This window comes from Ipomoea nil, unplaced genomic scaffold, assembly GCF_001879475.1.
Source record: "Ipomoea nil cultivar Tokyo-kokei standard unplaced genomic scaffold, Asagao_1.1 scaffold2833, whole genome shotgun sequence".
Classification (NCBI taxonomy): domain Eukaryota; kingdom Viridiplantae; phylum Streptophyta; class Magnoliopsida; order Solanales; family Convolvulaceae; genus Ipomoea; species Ipomoea nil.
The window spans coordinates 1,613,332-1,624,736 of record NW_017619261.1 but is presented as its reverse complement, the minus strand read 5'-3'; the positions used below and the strand labels follow the sequence as shown (position 1 = coordinate 1,624,736).

The following is an 11,405-nucleotide window of genomic DNA, read 5'->3' as shown; positions in this document are numbered from 1 at the left end:
AATGCTGAAGGAATCCGACCACTTTGAATATAATCCTCACACGATTACTGTAGAATTTCGAACCTTAGTCTCATGCGGGCAATTAATGGATATTCTGAATATACACTAAAAGTGGTTCAATAGACATAAACAAATGTCGAAGGAATCCATCCACTCTATATATAATCTTCACCTGGTTACTGTTGAATTTCAAACCTTAGTCTCGTGCAGACAATTAATGGATATTCGGAATATACACTAAATAATGATTGTATATGTTGAACAACAAAAAATAATAATGTATGTAAATACATAGTAATTAACAAAATCATGCTTATTTAGATAAATAATAATAATACAAAAAAAAGAATCTTCAGTCAAAATTACTTATTGAAAGAATCCAACCCCTGGCCTACCTAATCTATACACTATTTATGACACCCTACATCCATGCAAGCTAAGTAACCTAGCTTTATAAGAAGGGTGTGGATATTCAACATCTATCTTGCATGAAAGTGAGGAATATTATTGCATGCATGCAGACTCATCATCTAGTCATCAAAAGCTAGAAACAACAATCTAAGCTAGGTAGCTAGGTGGGCCCATCCAGCTAGCTTTATAACGTTGGTGGATGGGTCAGTGTGCTGGGAAGAAAAGGGGTGAAGAATCTCTATGTAACTTCCCATTATCACTAATCTTCACTTTGCCCATCTTGTCTTCACACCAATGCAATTGCTCACCATTCTGCTCTTTCATTCTCAGAACCCTAGACACCACTTTCAGGTCTATTTCTGCCATCAATATTTCTAATTCTTCCTCCCCTTTTAACCTCCTTTTCCTCAAGCATTTCCCACCTGATTTCCTCATATCTTTCAGCTTTGACTTTTTCTGCAATATATAAAATTGTATAAAAGTTAGCTAGATTCATTAATATTATAATTAGTGATTTGTTTAACACAAATTAGACTAAACTCATGTAAATATATAGTAATTCATATCTCAATTCTTGTGACAAAAGATAGAATCGTCCACCCCAGACGCCCACACAATCCCGCCTCGATAGAATTGTGGACGGGTAAATCATAGTGACTTAACTGATTAGCAGAGACTACACTACTGCTAGTGAGACTCAATCTTTCGTCTTTTGCCAAATTTCACATCAATGACTTGTTGAGCTACTCATGCAGGCTTCAATTTATATCTCAATTATGTATGAATGGCATGCATCTTTATATATTTAAGACTTGAAATATATATAAAATGAGTAATCTTAGCTTAATTTATTATTCTACATACAATAAAAATTTATAATATATATATATATATATATATATATATATATATATATATATATATATATGAATGTTTGCATTGACTTACTCTTTTGTTTTCTCTCTTGAGGAGGAGTAGGAGAGTTGGATCAGCTGATCCTCTTGTATTTTTCTTGAAAAAAGATGCTATTATTTGGCAATGGCTCTCCTTGTCTGCTTTGAGAAAATTCATGAATGTTCTGATTGCTTCCTCCATTATTTGAAGAAATGAATCTGATGGAATCCTTGAGCAAAACCCTTCTTCTCTTTTCTCCTCATCCGAATCTTATCAAATTTAATCACAAATTTTTATATATGTATACATATATACACAATAGAAAAAGAAAATGAAGGAAAAAAAAAAAAACAAATTATCTAAAATTTTGGAAGGATGGGATAAAAAGTATGAAATCATTTTCACGAATCTCAATACTTCTTCTTCCAAAGGTTGAATATAATCCCCCAACTCCAAGGTCCTGACCCCATGTCCCCACAAAATATGTGAGATAATATAAATTATGATAACTGAATAGTTCAAACAGACAGAGAATGTGAGAGCATGCAAATCACCGTAATTCAATAACTCGTAGACAGGCATAAGAAATATGCTCATTTAAAACATAATCTACATTGTCCCTATCGAGTTTCAAACATTAGTCTCTTTTCTCAAATATTGCCTACTAAACCAATAAGTGAAACCGGCAAACTATTGTGGTGGACCATGGTCCACACAGTGTTGTGTGGACCATAACAGAAAGTACATTTTTAGTATACTAAATGTACATTATTTTTGTATTGAATGTATATTATATTATATAATGTACACTCAGTACACATAACTGATTACTGATACAACCAAATACGCCAATAGATCAGAGGAGCTAGGGATCACATGCAATAAATTAACTTACTAAGAAACTTTATAAAAGCTAAATATTATTATTCGTTTCAAAAGTTAAAACTCTCAAAAGCTGGGCTTAATTAAAGAGTATAGATATATATATATACCTCTATATTGAGGCACTTGTAGCAAGTTTGGAGCAGTGCGGGCTCTGATCCTAGCATAAACCTCAGGCCTCCTTCCATATTCATATGGCTCGGTTTCTATGTACCTTTGGAGATGGACTTGAAACTGCTGAAACTGCTGGGCAATATAGGCAGGGCATCCATGATCCGAATTTGAAGCCCTAAGCCATTGGAAATACTTGTAGTTCCAGTTCAGAGCTTCCCATGTCAAGCATATTTGTGCCACATAAGCTCCCTCTAGTTCATTGTATGGGTTGTGTTGAAAATTCAGTGTTCTTTGCTTCTTTGGTGCAAGCTTGTACACAATCCTGTCTGATATTGATCTTGGATTTGATTTTATTGACCTAAGTGATTCTGAACAAAATTTCACAATAACAAAATAATTATTACAAACACGGTTGGAAATTATGGAATTTCCGACCACCTGAAAAGTGATTTTAAATCAAGTCGGAAACAAAAAGTGGTCGGAAATAGCAACAAAGGTTTTCCCGGATACCAAAAGTGGTCGGAAATAGCAACAAGGCTTTCGACTTGATTTAAAATCAATTTCAGGTGATCGGAAATTATATAATTTCCAGTGGTGAAAATTTGACTTTGTGGGAGACTTTTGATCCGTGAGACGGGTCAAGTCAAAATGGAAATGTAATATTTTTACTGAAAAATGTAATAGTACTAAGCAGAAATTAAACATGGCATGATCGAATTCAAACAAATTAAAACCGGAAATTCGAAAGAATATAATGAATATACCAAATTAAAGTTAAGCCTATAAATAAATTAAATAAAAATATATACCTGTTTCATGGAGTTTTTGGGCGCTAATTCTATCCAAAAACAGCATTTCTTCATCATACTTTTGGAAAAGAGTGTATGACTCCCACTTGGGGCAACTTCTTCTTGAAGATGAAGAGAATGGATCGTCAGTGCAAGAATCCTTGATGGAGCTTCTCCATTCAGATGAGCTCTTTGAAGTTGATCCAACGGTGAAAGAATCCCCAAATATTTCATCATTTTCTTCTCTCTTCTCTTCAATTTGCAACAACCTATTATTATTATTATTATTCTTATTCTTGCTCTCTAATAACTTGGCCGCCTCCTCTTGCATAAAACTTGCTTCCACCACTCTCTTCTCTCTTTCCATCATCTCCTTGGAAATATTTTCTAAAACATATATGATAGATACAACCAAACTAATTAATGATATATCATTATTTGCAACTACTTTTTATTTCCAAAATAATAATAATAATAAAAATAATAACAAATTTGTAATTGTATAATTAACCTTGATGATGAGTTTGATCATCTTCATGTGACATGTCCAAAACATTTCTCTTTGAATTTCTGCCAGGAGATGATAATGTGGGGCCGAGTGAGTTACTATTTTCATGTGAATTAAAATAGTTATTTCCAATAGGAATCTTCTCTTCAACAACTTCTTCATTACTAGGAATATTAGATTCCATGGCGGGTGAGCTGTAATTTGAAGGTTCTTCATTATCATCATCATCAACACTTTCTATATCTTCTTCTTCTTCTTCTTCTTCTTCTTCTTCTTCTTCTTCTTCTTCTTCTTCGGCCTCAACATTGAAAGTCGCATGATGTTGATCATCCTGAATTATGTTGGAAGCAAAATGATGTTTCTCTCTTGATGATCCAACATGGTAATTATTGTCATATACATTTTCATCTTCCGTTTCTTCATCAGAAAATGCTGCAAACTCATATGTTGCTTGATTCCTACAAAAAAAAAAAAAAAAAAAAAAAAGTGTTAAGATCAAACGCTTACCACTATATCAAAAATTTAGCTTGTAGCTAACATGCAATTTTATTTATTTAATTTATAGACCGTCATCACATTTTCAAGAAACAGAGTGCTGGACTTGACTCTTCATCGGCCTCCACCCAACAAGATGGTTAGGCTCGGAAGAAACAAAACATTAGAAAAGGAAAAAACGCAAAATTATCAGACCCCGACGATAAGGAGAAGCAGAGTTTGTGAATATACCTTTGGAAAAAGATGTTGGCACCAAGGAGATGGAAGATCTTGGCAAGAAAAATGGAAGTGAGATATGAGAAGAGCAAGAAAAGTTGAAAGGAGCTTGAGACATTGTAGAACAGCCTAGCAATTGTTTCTTTGGAACATTGCATCTTATTAAAAAATAAATTTGGAGTTTTGCTAGCTATCCAAATTAAAGATGTGAGAATCTCTCCAAGGGATCGCTCTCTTGCACCTTCAACAAAAGCAATGCAAAGCAAAGTAAAGTGGCACTAATAAAAGTTGGGTACTTTAATTTAATTTCCTAATAAATTTTTGTCGTCGGCCGTTACGTTGCCTACCTAAAATTTCCTTATCTTCACAATATATTTATTATATATTAAATTTGGTAATGGTGTATACACGGAACCAACTTTATTAATGTGAATATCGACTTTACGATTGTGCTCACTAATATACACATACACACATAGAGATAGAGAGTATTGAGGACAACTATGAGGATGAGAATAAAGAAACAGATCATTTGCAAATCTTGGGAGGTCCAATGATGAGAGCAAAGGCGAAGATATTTCATAAAGTTTTGAATGGTCTTATTAAAGGAGTAAGTGAAGCTAATCAAGAATATGAAGATGGAGTTGAATTGAAGGTGGTCAATCTGATTCAGGCATAATTTGAAGAATAAAGATCGAGTGGAGGTTCATACCTTATAAATTGACACTTGGAGTATTTTTTTTCTTGCAAATAAAAGTTTAATACTATTTTAGACCGTCCCTATGCTATTTAATTTGTAAAGTCCATATTAGGCTTATAAATCCTAAATTCAATTACAATTTAGTTTTTTTTTAAACCTATTTGACTTAGTTATTCTAGTCTTGTGGCTAATTGCATCTTTTAAGCTAGTACTAGTAAGCACTAGAATAGCTCATTTTGAACTTAAAAGCCATTGATGTAGGGGTTCGCTAAAGTGTATAAATAGCCTTGATATTATTTTGTTTGGAAGACAACTTTGATAGTAGCAAATTCAAGAATATTGCTGTGGCAATTTTTTTTCCTTGAGTTCTTGAGAAGTATTTTGACTTATCTTGGATTTATCTCCTAAGTGGCGTCAACTCTTATCTCCGTCCTTGGAGTGACGAGACTTCACACTACCACCTTCCTTCCTTTGCTTCCATCGCCCAACCATCTCTCTTTCTTGACCAGAGCCCACAACAGAGAGTTAAAATTAGAACAGAGTCATGTTGTTAAAAGTGATTACTAATCACAACTACATATCAAGATTCATCAATGGTTGATGATTTTAATAATAAAAAAAAATATTACGTAGTTTATTTTATATATTTTGCAAACTTTTAAGTTTACAATTTTAGAAAATTGATGCCACTCATTTTTTCATTATCTTTTAGTAACCATGTTGATATATACCCAAATGGATGGATAAGATAAGTCCTCACTTTTTACATATGAGTCTTTCTCACTTGACCCTTCCTATATATCAATCATTGCCAAGCACCTTGTGCTTAGATTGCATGTAGTGACTCTCCCATATGAGAGGTCATGAGATCGAGTTTCAGTGGAGGCGGTGTTGATTCTTTGTGCTTCAATAGGTTAAGACAGTATAGATGAGCAGATACTACAATGAGATCATGAGATCTCATCACAACCATTAACTAATTTAAAATTGAGGGTTGAGATTGAAAGAGTTATATAAATTAATTAAGGTTAGATTTTAGGCATAAGGAGAAAAGAGTAAGAGTAATTCTATTAGTGTGGTTAATTTTGGTTAGAATAATATTATAATATTTAGCATAATAATAGACTACATATGAATGGTAATAACTAATATATCTTTGTGATTGGCCGGAGAGCTGTACAACATTTGATTTGCGCAGAGGACGGTGAAGCATACAACGTCGATAGCTTGTGAATGGCGAGTAACAATACGGGTATGTTGTCTTGGACTGTTTTGTTATTTGTTTTTGTACGAAAGTTGGTGCATTAGACTGTTTTGGCGTGTGCAACGTATTATACTAGGACGTGTTGTTGAGGGTGGTAATTTTGCTTTGACAAAGTTTTGTTAAAATTAGGGTCCGTTTGGAAAGCAGGAAAATGACTTCTGGAAAATGTTTTCTGGAAAATGAGTCATTTTTCGGAAAATATTTTCCTTTCCAGTGTTTGGTTGCATTCTGGAAAACTGTTTTTGTGTGTTTGGTTCATTTTCTGGAAAATGAGTAGAATTGTATAATTAAACATTTTAATTATTTTATTTAGAATATTACAACATGTATAATAATATATAATAATATAATAATAATTTTAAATATAATAAAAAAATAACTAATAATATATCAAAAATATTATGGTGATGGTGGTGTAGTGGTAGTGGTGTTATTTGTTATATAATAATAATAATAATAATAATAATAATAATAATAATAATAATAATAATAATAACTGGTGGTGGTATGACGGTGGTGGCAGTGGTGGTGGTGGTTTCAGTGGTATGGTGGTGGCGGTGGCGATGGTGGTTGCGATGGTATGGTGGTGGTGGCGGTGGAGGTGGTGTGATGCTGGTGGTGGTGGCGGCAGCGGTGGTATGGTGGTGGTGGCAGCGGCGACGGTGGTTGCGGTGGTATGGTGGTGGTGGCGACGACGGTGGTGGTGGCAGTGACGGTGGTATGGTGGTGGTGGTGGCGGCGGCGGCGGTGGTGGTTGTGGTGGTGGTGTGATGTTGGTGGTGTGGTGGTGGCGTGGTGGCGGTGGTATGATGGTGGCGGTGGCGACGACGATGGTTGTGGTGGTATGGTGGTGGTGGTGGTAGCAGCGGTGGTGGTGGTAGTATGGTGTTGATGATGTTGGTGGTGGTAGTGGTTGCGGTGGTATGGTGTTGGTGGTGGTAGTGGTGGTGGTGTGATGATGGTGGTGTGGTGGTGTGGTGGCGGTGGTTGCGGTGGTATAGTGGTGGCGACGGCGGCAGTAGTGGTGGTGATGGTGGTAGTGAGGTGGTGGTGGTATGGTGTTGATGATGTTGGTGGTGGAGTGATGTTGGTGTAAAAGTTGGAAAATGACTTCCCCCAAAAAAAAAAAAGGAAAGTCATTTTCCTCCAAAACAAGCCTATTTTCCAAAGTCAACGGAAAATGATTTCCGTTGACTTGATTTTCCAGGCACATCCAAACAGTGAAAACTTGGAAAATGATTTTCAGAACTCATTTTCCAGGTTTCCAAACACACCCTTAATTCTGCTGTTGGAATTTCAATGTTTGGTTTTTTTTTTTTTTTTTTTTGAATTTGGGGAATAAAAAAATTCTAAAGCAGTACGAAATATGTTATTTGACGGTGTGTGCGTGTAGATGGGTTGGCTTGTGCTAGTGTAAATTGGGGGATGAACAGTTAGTTTCCGTTTATTTTGTATGGAAGCAAACTCTGGGGTTTTCGCACGGTATGTGCATGTATTAGTTAAAGCTTGTGCAAATTGTAGCATGTGATGTGTACAATGTTATTTCTAGCGTTTGATAAATTTAATAATTAAAAAAAATTATGAGGGATATGGGTGAATGCATGTTGTTTGTCCGTTTTTGAAATAAATGATTATATTGGTAGAATTTGTTTGTTTTTGTTGCGTCTCACATAAATGTTACGCGTTTGTGTGTGCGTATACGTGGTATAGATTTTGCAAATTTGATGAAAAGGGAATTAATTTAATTTTTTTGTTTTAAAATGAAAGTGTTAACCAAAATTAGTATTATGACCCAGTGGGAATTCGTCTGATGTGTTCTGTTTTTAATAAAAAGGAGCAACATAATTAAGGATGTAAAGTGTGCGTGGAAGTTCATAAGCGTGTGCATGACACTGTGTGTACGTATTTATTGGCCTGTGCGAAGTGTAAATTGGGAGAGGAACAATTATTTTGTGTTTATTTTGTTTGGAGAACAATTTCTAGTGGTATTTCACAGTGTGTGCGCGTATGTATGTTGGTATGTGCGTAGGCGAGGATGGGAGGTTAACAATTAGGTTGTATGTATTTTTTTTTTTTAACAAAAAACAATTTTAGTTGGTGTGTGCGGATGGATGTTGTTTGGCTGTTTGGTAAGGAAATAAATATATCTGAACTATTTGTCTACTGTTTGTGTGCATTATAGTAGGTATAGACGCAGGTCTGTGCGTATAAGAGATAAAGTGTGAACACAGTATTAGTATGGGGCATATATTTTTTTAAAAAGAAAGTGTGAATAAAAGTTAGTTATATACGTCAATTTGAGTATGTGCAGCTTAGGTTTGTTTTAAATGACAATGATAGAGCAATTATTATGCATTTGTTTTTTAGTGTAGCAACGGTATAAGATGGGAGGGTGTGTGAGTCATAGTGGTACGATGAGTGCGTGTATTTATTTTGGTATGTGCGTAGACGAGGATGGGAGCTATACATTTAAGATGTGCTTTAAAAAAAAAAAAAAAAAAAAAAAAAAACAATTGCAGTTGGTGTGTGCGGATGGATGATGTTTGGCTGTTTGGTAAGGAAATAAATGTATCTATAATATTTGTCTTCTGTTTGTGTGCACCATAGTAGTTATAGACGCAGGTCTGTGCGTATAGGACCTAAAGTGTGAGCACAGTATTAGTGTGGGGCATTTAATTATTTTTTAAGTTTTAACAGAAAGTAAGCGTGAATAAAAGTTATTTATAGACGTCAATTTGATTACTTGCTCCTTAGGTTTGTTTTTAATAAAAAGGAGAGTGCTATTATTGTGCGTTTGTTTTTTGGTGTAGCAACAATGTAAGATGGGATGGTGTATGATTCATAGGGGTACGGTGTGTGCGTATTATGACACATGCTAATGGACAGGATTGTGTTATGGATGTATCGCCTGGTGGTATGGAGCTTTAGTTAACTGAATGTGACACATGTTTGAAACCATTTGAATGGCAGATATGCGATACATTTGAAGATGGGATTAAGTTCTATAAGAACTATGGTGCAGCGGCTGGCTTTGATGTGCGTCGCAGTTTTGATAAAAAAAAAAAACAAATACGGTGATATTTTGAAAAAACAAATACGGTTCTATATGACTATATGTATGTGTGTCTGTGTGTGTGTGTGTGTGTCTCTCTCTCTCTCTCTCTATATATATATATATATATATATATATATATATATATATATATATATATATATATATAAAGATCATGTATTTTTAAATAATGTACTTTTAGTGTATTAAAAATTTACTTTTTATTTATGATTCACACAAATGTGTGGACCATGGTCTATGGAATAATGATTGATATATATATATATATATATATATATATATATATATATATATATATATACAGTAGTATTTTTTATGCGCGATGCGCAAAAAATAGGTGCCCAATATTAATACATTATATTAAAATTTTAAATTTATTTAGATTTTAGATATTTAAATTATTCTTAATTATAATAATAATAATAATAATGTAAATCATTTTTATAAATTTGATATTTATATTTTATGTAATAATTAACATATAACTCAAATATATAATGTGTATATATAATTATTAATGAAGAAGATAAGAAAATATATGGTGGATGCATGTGCATGGTAACAATTGTGGAAAAGATAACGGAAGTTATAACGGTAGGGGTATGTTTGTCCAAAATATTTTAATGTACAACTTTTATAGCATAATGTACAAAAAAACTTAACGGAAAAAACGGACATAAATCAGGGGTATAACTTTCATTCACACTTATTATGTTTATATATATATATATATATATATATATATATATATATATATATATATATATATATATATATAGTAAAAGACATTTTTGGTCCTAGACTTATAGTGGCACGAACAATTTTAGTCCTCCTTAAAAAAAATCAGACAATTTACGGATACTCTTATTGTGACGAGGACAATTTTGGTCCTCCGTCAATATTTCTGTTAGATGGGTTGTTAGATAGGGGGTAATTTCGTCTTTTCAGACCTCCTTCCTTCTTCCCGTTCCCGTTCTCAGCAACCTAAAATTGAAGACCTAATTTCCCTTCGCCACCATCGACCTTGGCGCATTCCTCTGCAAATATATCGGTAACCGCGGCGACGTTCTTGAACGACTGGGAGCCTCTTCTCATGAGCAGAGTTAAGCGTATGATCGGAAACCTCTGTCGTTCACCTCCCTCCTACCTTTCAGCGTGAAGCCGCAGTAATTCCTAGCCTTGCACCGCAACAAGTCGAAAGCCTTGAGCTTGTTCTCTATCCCCATTTCCCCTATGTCATGCCTCATCACCACCGCGCTCTCGAAACAGTACGGCCCATTATCGTCTCCTTCCTTAAACAGTTAAACCCCTCAACCTCGACTTCTCCGAAATCTGTCTCCATCAGTTGTCGAACCCACGGCCCCATCTTGTACCTCAGCTCTCCCCAGTGGAAAAACACCCATCTGCGTGGCTTCACGCACCCGTTCTGCATTGTGTGCCATCTCGAATGTTGCGGCCTTTAATGCAAAGAAGGCGGCCCTAGGACACATCTGAATGGAAATACAAGTGTTCTGGTTCGTCTTTCTCGTGTGTGTCGTTCAAGGAGCTCATAAACCATGTATTGCCAGTCATGGCGGTTTGAGCGAACCTGAGGTCCTTCAATGGCATGAAAGTAACAGACTCTTTGAGTTTGGTTCGCAGTGACTCGACCACCCCTGAGCTGTCTGGACCACGAGGAAACATCCATGGATGAGAAGCAGCAGGAGAAGAAGAGAGATCAAAAGGGAAAGAGTGGATGTAAAAGATGAGAATGAAGGAGAAGCAAAAATCAAGTGAAGAGGAGTGTAATGTGCTTTGTAGCGCTTGGAATTCCCATTAGCATTCACCAGGCTCCAGATTGATAGATCCTAAATGGCTCTGCAATCGCTCTGATCTTCTGATTTGACTTTTGAAGAAAACCAAGTCAACAAAGACTCTCAGCATTATCAACATTTTCAAATACAGAATTCTGTGGACCTCTGTGCTCCCCTGAGTCGACCCGGAGAAGCAGAACAACAACAATAACAGTAAGAAACAGTAAGCAACCCATTAGAGACCGAAGATCAATTTCTCCAAAAAAG

General features: G+C 35.1%; 1 protein-coding gene across 4 annotated transcripts; it reads right to left on the bottom strand.

Annotated features, from left to right (window-relative positions):
• Window positions 1-316: 316 nt before the first annotated feature.
• LOC109159598 lies at window positions 317-4,579 on the bottom strand. Of its 4 annotated transcripts, none has more exons than XM_019307712.1 (7): window positions 4,324-4,579; window positions 3,873-4,055; window positions 3,601-3,839; window positions 3,111-3,476; window positions 2,298-2,669; window positions 1,360-1,574; window positions 317-867 (listed from the first exon to the last, which is right to left on the bottom strand). In XM_019307712.1, exons 1-7 carry the CDS (start codon window positions 4,464-4,466, stop codon window positions 616-618), a joined length of 1,770 nt encoding a protein of 589 aa, XP_019163257.1. In that variant the 5' UTR covers window positions 4,467-4,579; the 3' UTR covers window positions 317-615. The 4 variants fall into 4 exon arrangements, with proteins under 4 accessions (XP_019163257.1, XP_019163258.1, XP_019163259.1 ...); XM_019307713.1 differs by having other exon boundaries at window positions 3,601-3,859; window positions 3,893-4,055; XM_019307714.1 differs by having other exon boundaries at window positions 3,601-3,856; window positions 3,893-4,055.
• Window positions 4,580-11,405: the final 6,826 nt, after the last annotated feature.

Excerpts from the sequence above, each read along its gene's own strand:
- LOC109159598 (XM_019307712.1), bottom strand. The coding sequence starts at position 4,466 with ATGCAATGTTCCAAAGAAACAATTGCTAGGCTGTTCTACAATGTCTCA. Across the intron at positions 3,840-3,872 it reads GAAGAAGAAGAAGAAGAAGA|TATAGAAAGTGTTGATGATG; the intron begins AGAAGAAGAAGA and ends AGAAGAAGAAGA. Across the intron at positions 3,477-3,600 it reads TGATCAAACTCATCATCAAG|AAAATATTTCCAAGGAGATG; the intron begins GTTAATTATACA and ends TATATGTTTTAG.